The 21,198-nt window shown below is 52.8% G+C and overlaps 8 protein-coding genes across 8 annotated transcripts; 2 read left to right on the forward strand and 6 right to left on the reverse strand.

Moving 5' to 3' along the window:
* Positions 1–374: 374 nt before the first annotated feature.
* On the reverse strand, positions 375–2,515 carry M436DRAFT_12057 (uncharacterized protein; the record flags this gene model as incomplete). The annotated part of the gene is made up of 2 exons (XM_013570291.2): positions 375–643; positions 700–2,515. Coding segments are annotated over 2 exons (2,085 nt in total), but the record flags the coding sequence as incomplete, so codon positions are not given.
* A 400-nt stretch (positions 2,516–2,915) lies between these two features.
* Positions 2,916–4,257, reverse strand: M436DRAFT_18617 (thiolase; the record flags this gene model as incomplete). The annotated part of the gene is made up of 3 exons (XM_013570309.2): positions 2,916–3,119; positions 3,173–4,117; positions 4,174–4,257. Coding segments are annotated over 3 exons (1,233 nt in total), but the record flags the coding sequence as incomplete, so codon positions are not given.
* A 584-nt stretch (positions 4,258–4,841) lies between these two features.
* On the reverse strand, positions 4,842–5,524 carry M436DRAFT_74104 (uncharacterized protein; the record flags this gene model as incomplete). The annotated part of the gene is made up of 2 exons (XM_013570558.1): positions 4,842–5,331; positions 5,454–5,524. 2 exons carry the CDS (start codon positions 5,522–5,524, stop codon positions 4,842–4,844), a joined length of 561 nt encoding a protein of 186 aa, XP_013426012.1.
* Positions 5,525–7,548: 2,024 nt separating this feature from the next.
* On the forward strand, positions 7,549–9,483 carry M436DRAFT_50166 (Metallo-dependent phosphatase; the record flags this gene model as incomplete). The annotated part of the gene is made up of 4 exons (XM_013570342.1): positions 7,549–7,768; positions 7,826–8,525; positions 8,584–8,834; positions 8,888–9,483. 4 exons carry the CDS (start codon positions 7,549–7,551, stop codon positions 9,481–9,483), a joined length of 1,767 nt encoding a protein of 588 aa, XP_013425796.1.
* Positions 9,484–9,641: 158 nt separating this feature from the next.
* On the reverse strand, positions 9,642–10,187 carry M436DRAFT_50518 (pre-rRNA processing protein; the record flags this gene model as incomplete). Its single annotated transcript, XM_013570402.1, has 1 exon — positions 9,642–10,187. A coding segment is annotated over one exon (546 nt), but the record flags the coding sequence as incomplete, so codon positions are not given.
* Positions 10,188–10,770: 583 nt separating this feature from the next.
* M436DRAFT_31850 (alpha/beta-hydrolase) lies at positions 10,771–12,750 on the forward strand (the record flags this gene model as incomplete). The annotated part of the gene is made up of 1 exon (XM_013570314.1): positions 10,771–12,750. A coding segment is annotated over one exon (1,980 nt), but the record flags the coding sequence as incomplete, so codon positions are not given.
* Positions 12,751–13,864: 1,114 nt separating this feature from the next.
* M436DRAFT_50074 (uncharacterized protein) lies at positions 13,865–16,862 on the reverse strand (the record flags this gene model as incomplete). Its single annotated transcript, XM_013570331.1, has 4 exons — positions 13,865–15,065; positions 15,484–16,663; positions 16,712–16,754; positions 16,809–16,862. The coding sequence occupies 4 exons, from the start codon at positions 16,860–16,862 to the stop codon at positions 13,865–13,867; spliced, it is 2,478 nt and encodes an 825-aa protein (XP_013425785.1).
* Positions 16,863–18,048: 1,186 nt separating this feature from the next.
* On the reverse strand, positions 18,049–20,784 carry M436DRAFT_50770 (Pkinase-domain-containing protein; the record flags this gene model as incomplete). Its single annotated transcript, XM_013570448.1, has 4 exons — positions 18,049–18,396; positions 18,448–20,202; positions 20,246–20,292; positions 20,391–20,784. The coding sequence occupies 4 exons, from the start codon at positions 20,782–20,784 to the stop codon at positions 18,049–18,051; spliced, it is 2,544 nt and encodes an 847-aa protein (XP_013425902.1).
* Between the last annotated feature and the right edge of the window lie 414 nt (positions 20,785–21,198).

Genomic DNA, 21,198 nt, shown 5'->3' on the forward strand with positions numbered 1-21,198 from the left:
TCGTCGGGTAGCACAACAGATGTAACCATATGCATAAAGAAATCCCAAAGGCCGAAGAGGACCGATGAACAGGCGCTTGGGGAATAAAGCTTGGACTTGCACTCATGAACACTCGCATTCCCCAAAGATGGACAACGGTCAGAATATTGAAGCCATAATGAGGTTGCAAAGGAAATGGCGAGGATCATGATCAGAATCAAGAAAAATCGTATGTTTTGCTTTTTTGCGATCTGCCAACTAGCTTACAAGAAGACATCGAAGAGCTTTTATCCGCATCTCCTCTACTTATATTGCTCCAGTCGTGCCTTCATTTTGACATGGTATCGGGGGGGAAATCATATGCAGCCTGCTTAAGACTGTTCTCTGCCAACCACTTAGGCAGCCTCTTCAGTGATGAGCTTAGTAACCTTGCCAATGGCAATGGTCTGACCCTGGTCACGGAGAGTGAATCTACCCAGAGTAGGGTACTCGGCAAAGGTCTCGATACAGACGCCAGCGCCGTTGTTGCTGGTGACCTTCAGACGAGCGATGATGCTCATGCCCTTAGTGGCGAAGCCAGGAGCCTTCTTTGACTTTCTGCCTGTGCCCTTTTCGAGCTTGTGCAGAAGAGCGTCGAAGGTGACTTCTTCGGTGGCGGCGTGAACTGTGAGGTGATTGTTAGTAAGCATGTTAGAGTCCGAGTGGAGTGCAAACACTTACCGTGCATGACACAGTTGAAACCGGCTGAGAGAATGGACTTGATGTCGAGAAGGACAATCTGTGCTTCGAAAGTAGAGACACAGTTGACAGGGCGGCGAGGCGAGCACAGCACGAAACCGGGCATGATGTCTTCTTCTTCGATACCCTTGATACGCAGACGAATCTGATCACCGCAGGTGGCGTTGGGGATCTCGTCTTCAGTCTCGCCGAAGAGCGCCGAAATGGAGATTTCGACGCGGTTGGGCATCATCAGGTACTTGATATCCTTCTTGATAACACCAGACTCAATCTTGCCCTCGATCATGGTACCCAGATCACGGTACTTGGCAGCGACGGGCATCAAGAATGGAGCGTTTAGCTTGCGCTCCAGAGCTTGCATGCTGTCGAGGTAACCGAGAAGCGAAGGAGCGGTGTTCCAGGGGCAGACATCCTTTGGTACGGGGTCCTTGATACCGAGAGTGGTTTGAGCAGAGATGGGCATGAACATAAGGTCGGTCTTGGGGTTGTAACCGACACCCTTGAGGAACTGAGCGAGCTTGCCGGTACATTCCTTGTAACGCTCCTCACTCCACTCGACAGTGGCGTCGTCCATCTTGTTAACGGCAACGATGAGCTTGTTGACACCCTGAGTCTTGGCCAAGACGGCGTGCTCACGGGTCTGACCACCCTTTTCGAAACCAGTCTCGTACTCACCCTTTCTGGCAGAAATGACGAGAACACCAACATCGGCCTGCGAGGCACCACCGATCATGTTGGGCACAAAGGTCTTGTGACCAGGGGCATCGAGAATGGTGTAGCGACGCTTCTCGGTCTCGAAGAAGCCCTTGCCGACCTCGACGGTCTTACCCTTGGAGCGCTCCTCCTTGGTCAAATCAAGAGCCCATGACAGGTACCATGTCTCTCTACCGGCCTCCTTGGCATCACGCTTGTACTTCTCCATGGTACGCTCATCGACCATACCGCTGGCGTAAAGGATAGAACCACCAAGAGTTGACTTTCCAGCATCGACGTGACCAAGGAAAATGACGTTGACGTGCTCCTTGCCGTACATGTCCTTGAGAGTCTCTTCGTCGACATCGGCGGCCTGCTCTGCGGCAACCAGATCGGCCTGGCGGGCCTCGGCACGCTTCTCTGCAGGAGTGGGCGAGCTACGACCAGAAGTAGGGGATGTGCGTCCAGATGCGGCAGGTGAGTCGCCGGTCTTCTCCAATGCTTTGGCAGCAGTGACGGCCTTTCCGGCACCAGCCTCGGCCTTGTTGACGGTCTCCTTGACAGGTGCAGGCTTGGCGGGCTCGGCGTTGAGCGAGAGAACCTTTGTGCCAGCGGTCTTCTCAACCTTGGGGGCGGCAGGGACGCCCAAGCTCAGGACCTTTGTTCCACCAGTCTTCTCGACCTTGGGAGCCGAAGCACCAGTGTCGGATGCGCTGAGCGAGAGGGTCTTGACGGCAGCCTTGGGAGCGTCAGCAGCAGGCTTGGGTGCAGCGGTCTGGTCACCTCTCTTAGCGATGACGGGGACTTGACGCTGTTGCTGTTGCTGGGCGGGTTGTTGGTAGGACTGGTTGTATTGTTGTTGACCGTAGCCCTGCTGGCCTTGCTGTCCGTACTGCGAGTATTGCTGCTGGCCGTATCCTTGCTGTCCGTATCCCTGGTTACCATATTGGTTGTATTGTTGCTGCTGGCCATATTGGCCGTACTGCTGGCCGAAGCCGCCGTATTGTTGTTGTCCGTAGCCCTGACCAGGGTTGAAGAAGGCCTGGCCGGGGTTGAAGGAAGCAGCTCCAGGGGTGAAGCTGCCCATGCCGGGTTGGAAGCCGCCTCTTTGCTGTTGTTGCTGGGGCTGTTGCTGCTGGCCGCGCATGTTCAGGCTCTGCTGGGCCTGTCTAGACAGGTCCTGGTCCTGCTGGGCGTCCGGCGAGTCTTCCCATGAGTTGAGGTCCGACATGGTTGCTGGTATTGTAGCGATCGGAGGTGAAAGGTTATGCGACGGTCGATTGTATGTGCAGGTGGGTCGGGCTGCACCTGATGTTTAACAAGGAAAAATGTTGACAGCGCCAGCGGAGTCTGGTCTTGGTGGGGTCGTGCCTGCTTCACCGGCCGGCGGCGACTCGATTTTGCAATGTCAAACACTCCCGCATCTACGTCACGTGCGTCTCTTTGGGCATGAACGATTCAGATTATCAAAATATCCAGCCATCTTTTTTTTTTGCTAAGTTACATCACAGCTCATCTGCATCGACCATTTGCACCACGATACCCGTCGCTGCACCACCTCCGTTGCAGATGGCAGCACAGCCATATTCGCCCTTCTTGAGTTGATGCAGCAGCGTCACCAAGATTCTTGACCCTGAGCTTCCCAATGCGTGTCCGAGCGAGATTGCTCCGCCTCTGGGGTTGACATTGTCGTTACCAAGTCCGAGAATCTGGTCTAGGGTAAGTATATGGTCAATAATTACTCTCACGATTTCAGACGTACCTTGGCATTTGCCTTGATTACCGCGGCGAAGGCCTCATTGAACTCCCACACCTTGACCTGATCCTTGGTGATGCCTGCTCTTTCGAGCACGATAGGGACGACCTTGGAGGGTGCGATCGGGAAGTCGATGGGATCGGTTGCTGCGTCTGCCGTTGCTACGATACGTGCGAGCAATTTGTTGCCTTTGCCGTACTTCTTGGCCAACTCCTTGTTACCAAGAACCAATGCCGAGGCTCCGTCTGACAGTCCCGAGCTGTTGGCAGCTGTCACGGTACCCGAGCCAGACTTGTCAAAGGCAGGCTTCAGGGTAGGCACCTTGTCAAGCTTGAGTCTGTACACACCCTCGTCTTCTGACACGACTGTATCGCCCTTCTTGCCCTTGATTGTCACTGGAACAATCTCTTCCTGGAAGAGTCCCTGTTTATAGGCTTCTTGTGCGCGCTTGTAACTTTGAACAGCGTAATCATCCTGCTCTTGACGAGTGACTCCGTGGTCCTTGGCTGTCTTCTCGGCGCAGTTGCCCATGTGAATCTGGTTGTATACATCCCACAGACCATCCTTGATCAACCCGTCGTCGAGCTTGATGTTGCCGAACGGCGGGAGTTGAGATGATCGTGGCAGGTAGTATGGGACCTGGGTCATGTTTTCCATTCCTCCAGCAACTTGTGCTTCAGCCAATCCGAGCTGGATCTTCATGGCGGCTATTGAGACGGCCTTCATGCCCGAGGCGCATACTTTATTGATGGTTGTCGCTTCTACCGAGGGATCGAGGCCAGCAAAGATGGCTGCTTGTCTTGCTGGTGCTTGACCGGCACCTCCCTGCAAAACTTGGCCCATGTAGACATCGCGAATGTGCTCTTTGGGGACGTTTGAACGGGCAATGGCTTCCTTGATGGCGTAGGAGCCGAGTTTGGGTGCTGATACCGACGAGAGAGCTCCATTGAACTGAACGATCTTTATCAGTTTGACTTCGAAGCCCTGCAGGTCTGCAATATACGTACAACTCCGACGGGGGTTCTGACTGCACTGAGAATGTATGCGTCTTGGATCTCCTTTGCCCGGGATGTGGAGGAGCTGAATTGCCTACAGCTGCTGAAGCATGTTTGGCGAGCAGAGAGCGGTAGGCGACCGAGAGGATTACGAAGAGCTGCGGATGACATTGTGTATGGGTTTGTTGTAGATCTGCAGAGACGAAGAAGAGAACAATCCGGGTATCACAAAAAGAATGGAGGAACGGAACATCACATGAAAGGCGCAAGTGCTCACCGAGGTGGAGCGTGGAGATCGCGGGGCAGTTCCGTCCGAGATGCCCGTCGTTTGAGCAAGCCTCGGCTGTCTTCTCGACGACGACGCCTTTGTTGGAGCCGATTGCGCCCTTCAACACCGACAAGCATGGTTTACTATGGTCACAGTCATGCATACCCGATCGTTGCACTGCCTGATGTCGATATATCCGTTGTGATCTTATGACAGAGATCTTGATGACGAGCCAAACACATCGAGACTTCAGAGGCCAAGATGTTCGGTCGGCTATCAACTTCCATCGAGGTCACATCATGAAGGACGCGACGTTCGTCCGTCCTCCACCGAAGCCCTGAACAGGATATATACAAGCCATTAGACCTGGTGACAGGCCTCCAGAGTCTTAGAAACGATTCACTTGACCATCTCACAACATTCGACCCGGACCTGGGCCTGCCATGCGATACGGCCCTCCCGGCGGTGGCATCATAAAAGCCTCACCAGGCATAGGCGGCGGCTGCATCGGCGGCATACCCTTCCTCCCCTTCGACTCCCTCCTCTTCATCTCAGGATCTACTCCGCCACCAAACACAGGTTCCTGAACCGCAACACTCTTCTCATTCGGCAACTTGAACTCCACGAGATTGAAATAGTAATCCAGCACTTCTGGATATCTTTGTAGACTGTTTTTCCAATCCTCATCTATACCTCTTTGATATGCGCTCTGTGCAGTCGCCATTTGCATGCGCAGTTGGTGCATTTGAGGTGCTGAGATGGGTGGGCGTCCAGAGTATATCTTGTAGAGGTCGAAGTATGGTACTGTGGCTAGGTGTGCTTCGTATTGTTGTTTTCGGATGTCGACCATCTGGTTGAAAGTGTGGATTATCCATTCGCGAGCGTGTCTAAGTGCCCAGTGTCTGTAAGCGGGAGCGTTAATACTGAGAGGTTTGATTGTGGGTGCGATTAAACGTGCTTTATCTGTCGTATCTCGACGCTTATCATCCAGCGGTGACTTGCTTGGTCCAAGGCTCTTTTCAACCTTTCGTCTTCGTGTTGACATTTCTTGGATGGCGGTGCGCCGCAGACGGCGCATGATGCTTCGGCTTGCATTCGTTGAGACTTGATTTTTGAACGGTCGGCACTTGGTCAAGAGGTATGTGATGCTCAAGAACGTGGATTTGCTGATCAAAGATGGGCTGGGTCTGGAGGGAGGAAGATATGTAGGGTGATTGCTAAGGTGACGCAAGCAAGGCGAACCAGGCCACTTGAGCCATTCGATTGTTCCGTCAAAGTATCAAGTCAGGTCGACCTTCTGCTGCAGGTTGGTCACGTTCGTGATAGCCGATTGGTGCCCGACTGCGTGATGAGCTGATATCTGTGGGGCGACATGGTCAAGGACTACCATCGATGCTGCATGTTGGCAGGCGTGGGAATTGAGCCATTGATTGATCGAGATAATTCTATATTCCAATTAATGTATACAAAAGTTGTATCGAGGGTCATTGACTCAGTGTCATTGTCCACGGGAAAGAGCAGGGTTGTATGTGCAACATCGAGACATGAGAACTCGTATCGTCTGATCTGGAGTGACAACCTCAAAGTGACGAATGTATCAAGTAGACTATTATATACTGTACAGCAGATGGATCAATGAACGGTTGTGTCAGAATCAATGGAATCCAAACCACGATGACTTGTAGTAGATCGTCTTTGGCGAGACACGAATAGCTGAGCATAGTGCTTACGCACGCTTAGAGGTATCCGCAACGACTAGATATACTCATATATTCACGTGGTATAACAAGGACGTCATGTATGGCTTGATGATACTTACTTTGAGGAACAGCTTTTTACCTGTGTAACTATTTTTACATGGCTCGTCGCTCGTAATTTCGTGGTGTTTGGATCCTTCAGGAGAACAAAGAGAGGAATAGATCGACTGAAGATACTGCCTGACTTGACCATCTCAGTTCGTAGAAGGTAGGACGCTACGTCGAAGGATTCAGCTTAAGCATACAGCGCGCGGATATCCGGCAAAGCAGCAAAAGTGTATGCGCGTCACCGAAAGAGGCCGCGTGCATCTGTTACACACATTTTCCTGATGATTCAGTTAGAGTCGAACATAGAATATTGAGTACCAGAGAAATAACACCCAGAGTGGCGCCCATGCACTGCATTGCCGCCAAGCTCAAATTTCAAAGCTTGGTGTCGACCACTCGACATCGGAGCTTCTGTACTTCCTCCAACGCTTTCTAGCCTCTTGCACTTCGAGACCAATAAACAACTAGGAGAGAGAACCAGCAAGCACTCGGAAACAATCATGTCATCTCAACCTGAGTGAACTATAGCGGTGGCGATTGGTAGTTTAGACTCCCGCGCATTTCTGGATCAACACATTCTCGCAGAATCGATTAGGATCAACGATTCAGGTGTTACATACGAGCACCTACGAAAGCTCTTGATCTCTTTGTTCTTGAGAATGAACACGAGGAAGCTTATTCTAGATGTGTTCAAGCAAATATCAAGCTTTCCAAGAACATTCGACAATGTATTATTTTTGGACCAAGCTACATCAGGATAGTCATGAGGCAGACTTATAAGGAGGAAGATCTTCGTCCTCGGAGGGGGACGTGACCGCAACGGTGCTGATCTTGCTGTGCTACGCCAGAGAGTAGTTGTCCTATCCATACCATCCCGCTTGAACCGACGCGTGTGTTCGAGCATATGACAAAACATCAAAGGCAAGAGCGCACTAAAGCCTGGGCCGGATAGTCTGCCCACCCTTGGTAATCTTTGATCGTCTTCGTCAAACGATTCCAAGACGACCGGGAATACGTCAGGAAGGATGACTGTTCTGAGCATCTCTTGTCGCTACGAAGCAAGGACTATGCCAGAATTCATGAAGCAGATAGGAAGGGCGAACCTCCTCAGATGGAATCATCGTTGTAGATGATGATCACGAAGTCTTCAGGTGCACCTTCCTGAAAACAACTTACAACAGGAAGGAAGCATCGGCGGTAGTACAAATCCACCATCTCTGAGAACCAGGACCTCAACTTCTTCTAATATTCATCCCGTCCATTCTCATCATCGCATTACCAACTTCTATCATTTTGCAGTCACTTGATCGAGCGATGTCATCTGGAAGCACACCCACAGTCAGACTGTTACATTTTAACGATGTCTATCGTCTTGAGCCTTCGGAACACGATCCAGTTGGCGGTGTCACTCGCTTCCAGAGCCTGTGCAACCATTACAGACAAGATCCGCAGTATCAAGGGCAGCCGGAGCTCATCACGCTCTTTTCGGGAGACGGATTCGGCCCGAGCCTGGAGAGCAGTGTGACCAAAGGTTGTTCAAGGCAGCCGCTGAGGATTCCATCGTGATAAGCTGACATTCTGTGGAACCAAGGCGCTCATATGGTTCCAATCTTGAACAATGTACCAGTTGCTGCTGCTTGCATCGGGAACCATGAGCTTGATATGGGCGTTCCTCAGTTCGAGTATCTTGCTGCTCAATGCAACTTCCCCTGGCTGCTCGCCAATGTGACGGATCCAGCACTAGGAGAAGATGTTCCTCTTGGACACGCACACAAGACCGCCACGCTTACGTCGTCCACTGGAATCAAGATCGGACTCATCGGACTAGCTGAGAAGGAATGGCTCGAAGCTGTCAACTCTCTGCCGCCTAACCTGATACATACCGATCCTACCGTCACAGCGCGCGAGCTGATACCGAAGCTCCGAGCTCAAGGTGCTGAGATGATTATCGCACTGTGTCACCAGAGAGAAGCCCATGACACAAGACTAGCTCAAGAGGTCCCAGAGATTGACATCATCTTATCTGGTCACGACCACCACTACCGCCAGTCGAAGGTACGCGAGACCCATATTTTGTGCTCCGGTAGCGACTACAAACAGCTCAGCTACATCGAAGCGGTCAGAACAACCAGCGGCACCGTCCGAAGTCAGGAATCGAACATGGGCAATTTTGTTTCAGACCTGATGCGGTACTACTACGGCACAGACTGCGCAATGATTGTTGGAGGTACGATCCGAGCCGATGTAGTCTATCCTCCAGGCATCTTACGGTTGAAGGACATCGTTGATTGGTCAGTGCATCATCTTCGACGAAATGGAAATTGAGAACAATATGCTGAAGACTGCTAGCTTTCCATTCGAAGACCCCGTTGTTGTCATCAAGCTCAAGGGCCAACAACTACTCGAAGCACTGCGGAACGGCGTATCCAAGCATCCGGCTCTGGATGGTCGTTTCCCGCAGGTATCCAACATCAGTTTTACCTTTGATCCTTCCAGGAACAGTGCCGATCGAGTTGTCGGAGTACAGGTTGGGGGAACGCCGCTTGATATGGATCGAGAATACACTCTAGCAACCCGAGACTTCTTGGTCAGAGGTGGAGGTGCGCATTGAAGATTCGCGGACCAATCAAGACGCAACGCTGACTTGATGCAGATGGCTATACATGTCTTCGTACACAATCACACGGAGGACGGACTGTGTCTGTGGTCGATGAAGAGAATGGCATACTGATTTCGATGCTTCTGCGACAACACTTCCTGTCATCGATGACTCTTGGACGCTGGAAGCACTGGGGTGCAGCACTTGGACAACACTGGAGTGCAGTGCAAGAGCATCTTCGACGCGCTGGATCGGTGGTCGAGCATACGGATACCAGGCACACCTTCAGAAGAGACAGCAGCGATGTGTCAGCCCGGAGAGCCAGTGTCGACGTGTCAGCTGGAAGAAGAAAGAGCAGTACCATTTGGGACAGACCGCCAGTGAAAATCATCGAACCAGCAGAAATGGATCTCAGTGCGTCGGAAGACGAGGCCGAGGTGACTGCTCCAGCGCTGGCCAGGGAACCATCACCTGAAGAGCACGAACTGATGGTGGCAAGAAAAGCCATGCGAAAGTGGTGGCGGTTGGCTGGCTTGAACAAACGACATGCGATGGGGTATGAGGCAGGCGAGGAACTGGGAGTGGGTTGGACCAGAGGCATCTGTCCACAGGTGGAGGGACGCATCAAGATGGTTCTGCGTGTGCTTTGAAGTGATCGACCGACCTAAAGACCTAACATCCATTACTCCGTCCTACGTTCGTATACTTTTGCCAATCAAAATGTTCGTCATAGAGTGGTATGCATGAAAAGGTGAGTCTATCGGCATTATTGTCGTCGTGAATGTGGTATTGTGACGCAAGGATTCCCTCATCTCTTCTTCTTGCTGACAACAGTGGTGAAGCCATCTTCGTCGACCTCTGGCTCTTGCTTCTCGCGCGGCGCGGAGACAAGAGCGGGGGCAGCATCGTCCATGTCGATATCCTCATCATCGCTCTCGTCCTCGCTGCTCTCGTCACCATCTTGCTTGTGCTCGACAACCTGAAGGTTCTGAGGAATCTTTCCTCCACGTTCCTCGAATCTCCTCTTGACAGCCTCAAAACCAGCAAAGTTGCCCTCGGCGGTCTCTTTCCTGAGTTTCATGATCTCTTCGGCGACAGGGATTTCGCTCTCGTCCTCGACGTTGAGATCGAACTCGTCCTGCATGACCTGCAACAAGACGGCTTCGATGTCGAATTCGTCGGTATCGGGACGCTCGACAAACAGATCACTGATGGCACCGGCGAACCAATCGCGCTTTGCGGAGCTGTCCTCGCCTCCCCAGCTGCTGGTGACGGCAATGGTGAGGGCAGGCCAGAGGCCCAGAGCGTACCAGATGCCGAGGTCGAATTTGGATTGGATTGTTTCTGCACTCTGTTAGCTACTGGATCCAAACTTGAATCGCGGCGACTCTGCATACCTTGGTCTGCCATGATTGTGTTTTGGTGTCGAGTTTGCAGTGATGGCATAATTATCTCTTGACAAGGAAATTTTGAGCTTGGACCGCCTCTTCTCCAGGTTTCGGAGGAGGTTGGTGGGTGGTGGTGGACCCTGGGGACGGCGGAGCGCGCCACCAGCGTCACGATCGGCGGTGTGCGGGAGGCTCCATCTCCGCTGTTTGGACGGTTGCGCTTGCTCGAAACAAATATAGACAAGACGGCTCCTGCCTCACATGCATGAGCTCCGAGTCTCTGTTTCGGACTTTGCTGCGTAAACAATTCCCTGCACCAAGTCCGCCTCCCTTTGACCAAGGTGCTATGCGTCCATGACCACGACTACTGGCAACCGGATCGCATTCATCACAAAGGAGCCTCTTGATCAACAACATCAGCCATGGTCTTGAGTACTCTCGGCGTGGCTGCCGATGTCACCCCCTCAGTCATTGAGACCTTCTTCTCCCATGCAAGTCTTGGCCAGTCATTGCGCCATACTCAGTCGACTGTACTGACACGATTGATAGTACCTCAACCGCAAGCCGCTCAAGGGAAAACCTACCGCCCATGTCTCGTACCACGAAGGTTTGCGCCTGATTCGCCAATTCCTTTCTTATGCATCACAACACACTGTCGAAGATATCCAGGCCTTTACGGGCCAATGGGTGCCGAGTCCCACCTGGGTCAAACTCGATGAAGTCCCCATCTCAGAGGCTCATCTCAAACGTTCTGCCCAGCTCGTCAAAGCGCAACTTGGTCCCGCAGGCTTGCAAAGAGTCGGAGGTCAGGAATGGTGGCAATGGAGACGACCTGAGATTGCTTTGAAGGGCGAGTGGATTGAGATGCGCCAGGACTACAACGACCGAGTCGCTGCCGACAACAAGAGCGATCGCGTTATCCTCTACGTTCATGGCGGCGCCTACTACTTCGGTTCGGTCGACGAACATCGCTACCAGATGCAACGACACGCTCGAAAGCTCAAGGCTCGCCTATTTGCCCCAAGATACCGCCTTGCTCCTCAATTTCCCTTTCCATGCGGTCTGCACGATTGCATCGCCGCCTACCTCCATGTCATTGAGCAATGCGATCCGTCGACTGTCCTTCTGGGTGGTGATTCAGCTGGTGGTGGCATGGTCATCAACATGCTCGTCACCCTTCGCGACCAGGGCATCCCTCTTCCAGCTGGTGCCCTGCTCCTATCTCCTTGGGTCGACCTTACCCACTCCTTCCCCAGTGTGGCTGGAGAGGGCAATTTTGACTACATTCCCGCCAACGGCTTCCATCACAGACCGTCGATGGCGTGGCCACCTCCAAACGCCAACGACATGAGAGAGCTCAAATCCCCGGATCCCAACCCACCCCGGAGGTCCAAAGAGGAAAAGAAGAAGCTCGAACGAGAAGCAACCATGGGCTTCTCCGTGAATGATTTACCCGAGGACGAGAAATACGACAGAGCAATGCGCCCACGTGCTAAGAGCATTCCGGGCGGCGAGCATCTGTCTATTGAATTGGATGGCAAGCTCATCGAACTCACCGATCAGATCCAGATGTATACGACCAACGACATGCTCGCACATCCCATGGTCTCACCTGTGATGCAGCCATCTCTCGGCGGTCTACCGCCTCTTCTCATTCAGACAGGCGGTGGCGAGCTCTTGCGTGACGAGCAAATCTACATCGCCCACAAGGCCGCTAATCCACCTGCCTACCTTCCCAACAAAAAGGTCATGGACGAGTTCGACCCTGAGCGAAAAATTGTAGACAAGTATCCGCCAACCCATGTTGTTCTGCAGGTTTGGGATGATCTCTGCCACGTCCCGCATACTCTCAGTTTTACTCGACCTGCAAAGTACATGTATCGCAGTGTCGCACAATTTGGTGCCTGGGCACTAGCTCGTGCTCAAGACCAAGCAATCACCATTCTTGACGATGATGCAATCAGCATCATCAGCACTAGATCCAGCCAGGAGAGCGACGACCCATCCAGAGACGAAAGCGACCGTGGTAGAACCGTGGACAAGAAATTTCCAGATGCTCTAGGTACTCCGATCCGTGCTCATATCGTTACTACCGCGTCTGGATCTGTGGGCAAGGCTGGTGATCCTCTGCCCCCCTTCAAAGACCATATGGTACGGCAGAGAGTCGATAGACACGGTGTCACTTACCCGCTTGCTGAACAAGAGGACTTGCCATGTTTGCACCTGGACCCCAATACTATCGGCATGATCAAGCCTGGTCCTGTTAGGAAGTGGATCGCAAAGAAGGCTGATTGGGATGTGAAGTATGGCAAAGACAAGCGCGCGATACAGAAACAACGCATCAAGGACATAGCCGAGGGCTACGATACATTCGGAGCCGGAGAAGTCCCACCGCCCACCGCTCTAGCTGGACGCCGTAAGAAGGATATGCCAGGTCAAAAAGCACGCAAGGGTAAATCGTGGGGTCTTGCCATGTGGTCAGGATGGGGATCCAAACACGACGAGGACACTCTCGGCCGTGAACAAAAGATTAACCGCGCGCCCACTCAGTCAGTCGTGGTGCCAGAAGCCGGCGCTACACCTGCCAAAGGCGATCTGGACCAAGCAGCCGCAAGAGCAGCTTCACCCTCCATGGAAACTAGACCCACATTCGACCGCAGCATGAGTCCCAGATATCGCACCATCACAGACCTTGGTCAAGCCGGTCCTCGCTCCCGACCCACCACCTCATCATCTATCCCACCACCACCGGTACCAGCCAAAGATTCGCCTAAAGGTAAAGAAGCCATCACAGACGACGAAGCACATCTCGCGCCCTATGGCATGCACACCAAGGTCCCCGGCTCGGAAAACACCTTTCTTAGCAACAACAGCGCTCGCCCTCACAATGGTGAAGTCGCCTATCCATTCAAACTCAAGAATGAAGCTGCTACCGCTAGTACAGTGACGCTAGATTCTGCGGCTCATGTAAGGCCTATGGGTAGGACTGATGATGAGTCTGTGGCCGAGAGCTCGAGACCTGCTACGGGCAAGGGTGTAGGTGCTTTGGATGGACAAGAGGATGGCATTATTGTTGATGAGCCAGGTGTTGGTGTTTATGAGACAGTGATGGGTCTCAAGGGCAAAGGTAGGACTGAGGACAACAGCGCCCAAGGAAGCGTGAGACCGCCTTTGGAGTCATTCGTCACTGCCAAGGAGTTCTAAAGTTCTCCGAAGGGAGCGAAAAGGCGAGGTCGTATTGTTTTTGCAGGAGATACCCCCTTTTTTTTATGTAATCAGTTTGCAAGTATTGCTTTTCTGCGATCTTCTGAGCCGAAACTAAGAACTGTGGAACAGTAAACTGCAAAACATCTGGTTCTTGCCAAAAGAAGATAGACGCGGTAACATCCTGTACTCTATGCTACCGGACTACCCAAGTGGAAAAGACACGATATCTTCTCTGTTGCCCTAGCAAAGGTCTATGTTCCATTACTCTCCTCCCCTGAATGAGCATCTCGGAACGGCCAACCCAAGCAAAACAAAAGATGAAAACAACTTCGACCATGCGAAAGAAAAAGGGTAGCCGAGAGAATCAGCCAAAAAGACCTCTAGACGCCAAAGAGAGCTGCCCATCAAAGGTCAGTCCAAGCCTCTCCTGCCTCATCTAATTCTCAGGCAACCCAGCCCCCAAACTCAAACTCCTGACCCTTTCCCTGACCGCTTCAAACTCTTTAATCGCTTCCCCATGTCTCTCACATCCGACCATCCAATGTTCCCTCACTCTCTCATCTTCCTTGACGCCCTGTGCATAACTCATGAAGCCCTCGCCGGTACTGGCCTCTCCCACAGCCTCTAGAGCTCTGATACCCGCTCTGACTACTTTTGCAGCCAACTCCTGCCGAGAAGCAAAGTGTGCGACAATCACTGCATTGTACTTGTTGAATTTGTCGAGGTAGATGCTGAAGGTGGTGCAGTAGGTTGACCATGAGCTGCGGGAGAGCTTTGTGGGAGTAGAAGGGGCGCGAGGTAAGGGGGGAAGCACCAGGTTCTGGGGTGTAAAGGTGGGAATGGTGGTAGAGGCTTTAGAGGTGAACGGCAAAGTGCTGCTGATGTCGGACAGACCGTCTAGACCCTGAGATGGTTGGGGATCCACTGCGGCACCGAGGTCGTCGAGTTTGACGTTGAAGCCTGAGTTTTCGCTTGCCTTTGCTTCGGAGTCGGATTGGCGGAGATTAGAGGTGTCGACGGGGTAGATGCGAGGTTCCTGTGTAGTGGTGGGTTGAGGTACAGTCGGTGTGCTCGCTGGTGGTGCGTCGTCAACGTCCATTTCGTCCGGTGATTGTGTTCGAGCGGTGTTCTCGTCTACTTCATCTGCTACCGTTGCGGGCTTTGGTGTGTTGATTGGAATCTTATTGGCAACTCTCGAGCTTTTCCTCACTGCAGCCGAGTTACTCCTAGAGGCTGTTTTCGACTCTGGCTTACCAGGCGAGGAAGTACGGAGTGTGTTGGGATCAAATGCCCAGGATGCGTCCTGGAAGTGCTTTGCCCATTCTTCAGGTGAGTATTTGGCCGGCGGCGGAGGCGGCGATGGCATCGTAGGGTCCATGGTAGGATCAACAGGCATTTCTTGGGCAGACGTCTCATGAACAGTGTTGGTCCTCGATGGTTGGCGGAAGCCTCTCGACGACTTGCGTGAGGGTGTAGAAGATTTGCGACCAGTAGCGGCCTGGGCGGCAGCAAAAACATTGTTACTGGTAAAGTCACCGGCCCACTGTTCGGGTACGAACGAGGTGTTGATGCTGTCTTCGCTGCGGCTTTTAGCCATGTTTGGTCTGAAAGTGTCAGCATGAATGGGCATCGTAAATCTGTTGGACAATATGTCAGCATCGGACGAGTGTGATGAACGATTGTCAAAAACGATACAAATCAGCAGCATCGTCTTTGGTGAAACAAGTTCTTTTGTGAGGTGATTTGAGTATGGGATTGTCATCGGAGGTCAAGTCGACAAGATCATCATCAATGGGCGGGGGTTGCTGCGGTCTCTTGCGAAAAGTTGGTTGACTCTTTTCCACGTTCACAGACGACTCGGAGTTGGTCAGGTCTACCCAGGCGCGTTGAGCGGCCGAATGGCTCCGTTTGAAAGGAGGAACAGAGGACGGAACAGCCCATCGAGGAATCGAGTCGGGGCTTTTGTTGTGTTGGTAGTTTCTCCCAAAAGGATGAACAGGGGAGGGCATTTTCTGTTGCTTTTTGGAAGGAGGAGTAGAGAAATGGTTGGCATACATTGTTGGTTTGTCCTTTTCGCCAGCATTCTCTGCCGCGTCTGGATCGGAGTTGGTGCTTCCGCCGGCCTTGCCTGGAGCCTTGTACGGTACGCCATTCTTGAACTGTCGGCTAGGCGGATTGGGTGTCTTCTTAGGACGAGTGAAAGAGCGTGCGAATGCATCAGCGGGCTGATCGGTAGTCGTCGGTTGGGGGTTCTTCTGTGCAGTGTCAGGAGTAGTGGAAGCGGAGTCATCTTCAGTCTCGGAGTCATCGCTTGAGCTGTAGACGACAAAAGGTTTCCTGGCAGTACCAGTACCCGCCTTACGTGTCGACTGACGGAACTGTGATGATGCTCCCGCGGCTCCGGGCACATGGGGAGTGCTCGCTGTGCGCCGGGTATCTTCGGCCGCGTAGCTTGTTCTAGTGCGAGCATCTCCAGCAGGAACATCGGAGTAATCCTTTTGCGAAGCAGAGCGCGGTGGAGGAGGTGGATAGTATGGTGGGTCGGCAGACTTTCTCCTGGACGATGAATAGTTGGCTGTACTGCCTGCCTGGCCCTCATCGCCAGTTGACGTGGGATCAAAGCCATCCTTCTTCGGAGTGCCAGAAGCACTGTTGTGTTCGGCCCAGGCAGAGCGGAAGCCACCGTATCCACCCGCAGGCTTGGGAGGAGCCTCGCGGTAGTTCATGCCCGCCCGAATGTCCTCTTCGGTGGGATAGCGAGTGTCTTGCCTGGGAGGAGGTCTTGGTACTGGACGCTTGGGTGTTGGTCGTGGCGGTGGCTGCGGCGATGCACCCGCCGTCTGTGACTTCATGTTCTGCCATGCATTGAAGACATTTGCAGGGTCTGCCGGGTTCTTCTTGCTTGTAGGAGCGGGTTTCGGGAAGTTTGTGAATCGGTCGGCACCTGAGGCGCCGGCAGCTGTGCTACGCCATGTGCTAGTAGGGTTGGGTGTACGTCTCGGCGGCGGAGGGAAGTCGGATCTGGTCTGGTACATGGGATTCGTTCCCGAGCTCCTCGGTGGCACATTGGGCTTGGTGAAAGCACCACCGCCCAGGCCTGCCTTTCTGCGGTCTGCATCGTATCGGGTCTTGGACACTGGGTCGTGGAGGATCTCGTGTGCGGCTTGAATGGCCTGGAACTTTGGAACGATTTCTGATTCTTTGCCGGGGTTGCGGTCGGGGTGATACTTTAGCGCTGCTATGTGTCAGCGTGAGCTATTTTGTTGAGCAGAGGGAGTGGTACCGAGCTTGCGGTATGCCTTCTTAATATCCTCGACAGAGGCATCCTGGTGTCGGTGTCAGCTGCTGTCGCTGAGCTCACATGTTGCGAGCAGACGTACAGTAGGCAGTTCCAAATCGGCATAGTAATTTCGTTTGATATCGGCCTTCACCATGATCCTGACAAGACTGTGGCTTCACAACAATGAGGCGTGGTGCGATGCAATACCATCAAGGCCCTGCGTCGTCGGCTCGTGCTGCTGGAATGTCGGTGATGTGTTTGGTTGTAAGAGAGCTGGCACCAAGACGAGGATTGATGCGCATTCAAAGGCGAAGTCAGCAAATGAAGCGCGGCCAACGGTCAGAAGCGCGTGTCATGCGTTGTCTTCAATTTACGAAGGCCCGCTGCTTGGTTGTTGCGCAAAAGCTCGATGCCCCTCCAAACATGTGAAAGCCCGGGGTTTTGTTTCGACTTCACTGCAACGACGACGACAATTATTATAATCTTTCAAATAGAATCAAGTACTGCTGTCAGGAATGGAACAGTCTAGTATAGATGACAAGATGAGATTGAGCAATGAAACAAGAATACTCAAGTCACTACTGCCTTGCCGTCCGCAGCTGGCGGCTTTATGTTGCTGTTTCCTCCGTCGCCGCCCAAGCAACCAACAGCCTGAAGCCAACCATCACCCTCTTCCGGTCTAACAATTGCTATACACAAGCCACAGCGCTCAAAAGCCATACTTTGGCTGCCGTATATCGTCGTCTGTGTCATACTGAAACAATAAACCATCCTACGGGCACACTCCTTTGTGAACACGGAGCGCCCAGAAGATTCAAGAACGGATTCAAGATCTTACTGCGACTCATCTGATTGATCCATATGCATACATGGTAACATCAGCAAGGAAACGCTGGAATGTAAAATTTATAGAGTCAAGAGAATCTTGACCATTGCAGTATAGAGACACAACAACCCTCGCAATCCGCCAAGTTCCCATTCGCTGACATGTAAGAGAGGTATAGGAAGAAAAGACAGGAAGAAATGGAAAATTTTGATATTCGCTTGCGTCTCGATCAGAGAACGGGGATATGGATTTTGCAATGATGCAGGAAGACAAAATCGATGAGGCTCAAAGGAAAAGGGCTTGCGATAAACACCAGAGGCATTTTGTCCTCGTCATAAAGGTCATGAAGGTTTGTAACCAGAGCGAATCAAAGTCATGTACAGTCAGTCGCCCCAGGCTCTTTTTGCTTGAGCTCTGCGGGCTATTGTTTTGTAATAGTTGCTAGTTGTGTGTTGGTGGGTTATAATGTCGCAGCTTTATCCAGAAAGAGGAGAGGTCTGAGAGGTGAGGTTCCTTAGAACACAGCCGCCAGTCCGCTCTTGGAGTGCCGTTTACTGAAACGTGGTTTTCTGCTTTTGACGCTCTCGTTGTCTCCGGGATCCTTGCGGAGGGTGTTCCGAACAGAGTGTATTGACTGCTGTTCACCGCCACCATCACCACCACTCGCACTGGTGGGGCTAGACATGGTCGATGCCAGATCGCCATACTGCGACTCACCCGAGTACGAGTTTGCCATGGCTTGCGACTGTGCGACATCCTTGGCACGGTCAATGGCCTCCAGCCACTCTTGGGTGGAGTACTTGGAGCCCTCCGGATCTGATGTCGTCGCTCGAGGATCTTCAAACGAGAAATGTTTGTCGCGCTTGAACCTTGTTAGCTTTTGGATCATTGTTATTAAAACCGTGGTACTTACTGTGTTGATGCAGAAGGCGGTCAGCCCGGTCTTGCTATCTTGGACCGGTTTGCAGGTTGTGCCGTTGGCGAGCAGATTGAGCTCAAGTTTGGCCTTCTTCTCATCGCCGCCAGCAGCGGCTATTATGACTCGCGCACTGGAAGTTATCATAACGAGTCGTTGACGTTTCTTGGTTGTTGCACCGCCGAAGAATCTCGAAAACTTCTTTGATGCTTCCTCGCCGCCTTTTGACGTGGGACTATGCGCAGCTGGAGAAGAAATGACGTTGAGATTACCCAACTTGATGATTCGCTCGTTGTTGCGTGTCAGCACAGGCGACCAGTCGATATCCAGCTGACTGGGAGGGGCCAGCTCAGTTATAGCTCGTAGTTGTGGCCGAGGCACCTGTAGACCGGAGGGAGCTGTTGGAGGTGAAGTTGCATGCGACATGGGCGCCGTTGGGATACCTGGGATGGTAGGAGCTGGAGCTGAGCTCATGTGGTCTCCACCGTTAAGTCTGATGGGCTGAGATTGAGAAGGACCAGGCACGTAGCTACGGAGCCGTGGTGCTTTTTGCTTCCACAAACCTTTGCCCCATTGGATACCTTCGAAGAACGAGTGCGCTTTGATGTGTTCGATAGGCAAACGCTTGGAGGGATCAAGGACCAACAGTCTTTCAATGAGGTCTTTCGCCACTGCAGGGAAATTGTCCGGGAAACGATAGTCCAGTGCGACAATCTTTTGGAATGTCTGATACTCGTTACTAGCTTTGAATGGCGGTCGACCGGCGAGTAGCTGGTAGAGAATGCAGCCAAAGGCCCAGAGATCACTTGCTTTACAGGCATTTTTATCGGTCAGAAGTTCTGGACTGACGTACTCTGCAGTACCAACGAACGAAACTGCCCTCTCCTGTTCAGCGCCATCCATAGGATCGCCAGAACCGGGACCGTCGGTACCAGTGCCGCCCGCGGACCTGATATCGAGAATCTTGGCGGTTCCGAAATCAGTGATCTTGGTGTGCATTTGTTCATCGAGCAGAACATTCTCCGGCTTTAGGTCTCGATGAATGATACCCTTCGAGTGCATGTACGCTATGGAGTCGAGCATTTGAGCGCCGTAGAAACGAGTGCATTCTTCATCGAAAGTACCCATCTTCTTTAGGTGGCCTAGTAGCTCGCCACCGTTGGCGAGATCGAGGACGAAATACAGCGATCGCTCGTCTTGGAATGTATAGTACAGACGGACAATACCAGGGTGTTCGGTGAGTCGGTTGAGAGCGTCCTTTTCGATATTGACATATTTGACCTTCTTCTCTTTGATTATGTGGCGCTTGTCAAGAACCTTGACGGCATATTCGCGGTGAATCTGACGGTCGGTTGCTGCAAGGACTGTGCTGTACGAACCCTCTCCCAGAGTGCGGCCGAAGTGGAAGTCATTGACACCCTTCTTAACGATCTTGGATACCGGCCTTCCGTTTTGATCGACTTCTTGTCTGGTAGCGACGGCGGCGCCGCGCTCTTTCCACTCTTCGCTGCTGGGCAGCGGGCCACCCTCGACACTATATACAGAGCCAGCAGGGCCATGGCCGTATCCAGAGGTAATACGCTGGGAGCTTCTTCTGGGTGGCATAACATTTTGGCCGTCGGGACCACGGTAACTCCGGCTTACAGAGCGGACAGGAGGATGACCAGCCATGGCAGCGGCAGCGGCTCGTGAAGCGCTCCTGGCCAGTCCAGACTGAGAGGGGGCGTCATCTCGATACCTATATGAAGAAGCCTGAGAGATGGCGGAATTACTCGAGGCATTCTGGTGTGTGTACATGTTTGACATGCGGGCGGAGTTTTGAGGGTAAGGAGGGAGCTGAGCCTCGTATGAGCCTGAGCGTTGGCGATAGCCTTGGTCGGCGTCGCCTAAGGCTGCACGGTAGGGTCTGGAGGAATTATAGGGGTCGGAGGCTAGGTGACCTGCATCATAGTCCGAATGTGACGGAGCGTTGGAGTGGAACGAAGCGGCATATTGGGAGTGCGAGTCCTGATCAGGTTGGTGTATGGATGAGAGTTGTGACAAGCCACGCGAGTGATTAAGGTTGGTGATGGTGCTGCCCGACGACTGCGACGAGATGGTGGGTCGGTCATCGGGAGTCGAGTGGGCAGAGTGCAGTTGCCGGCTCGGGCTCGCAGCGACGTCGTTGGGCGAGCGAGCGGTCGAGGTGGTGGGCGGCGGTGTATGCAACTGCGTCTGGGCTGGGAGCGTCCGGTTGGAGATGGGAACTTGTTGGTCGTTGTCGTCGTCGTCGCTGTCGGGGTTGGCTATGCGGAGACCACCCAGCGAGCGCGACAGACTCAGGTCGCCGTTCATAGTTTGGCTATAACGATGCTTCGTCGGGGACGAGTGACTAGGCCAAGCCAAGGCCAGACACGACCAGGCGCGAGTCTGTCTGGCTACGAGATATGCGGTGTATCCGAGGGAATGGTCGACTGGTCGTGTGTGCTACACGGAACACGAGGACGACACGATCAGCAAGACAGGAGGCTTCGTCTTTGCATGCAAGCACAAAGAGGACCGACGAGACAGAGATTGGTGCCAGCTGCATCCAACAAGTCGACGACTTGAGATCCTCTCGCACTTGTATGCCGCACGGACCGCCTCCAGCTTGGGCCAGCAACGTAGTTCAAGTCGACCTGATGAATCCTGTCTGCTTCTCTCCTGAATCCATGTTCCACACGAACTCATCCCACTGCTCTGAGACAACACAACAGCTGTCTTTGTTGA

Source organism: Aureobasidium namibiae (genome assembly GCF_000721765.1).
Source record: "Aureobasidium namibiae CBS 147.97 unplaced genomic scaffold scaffold_12, whole genome shotgun sequence".
Lineage (NCBI taxonomy): Eukaryota > Fungi > Ascomycota > Dothideomycetes > Dothideales > Saccotheciaceae > Aureobasidium > Aureobasidium namibiae.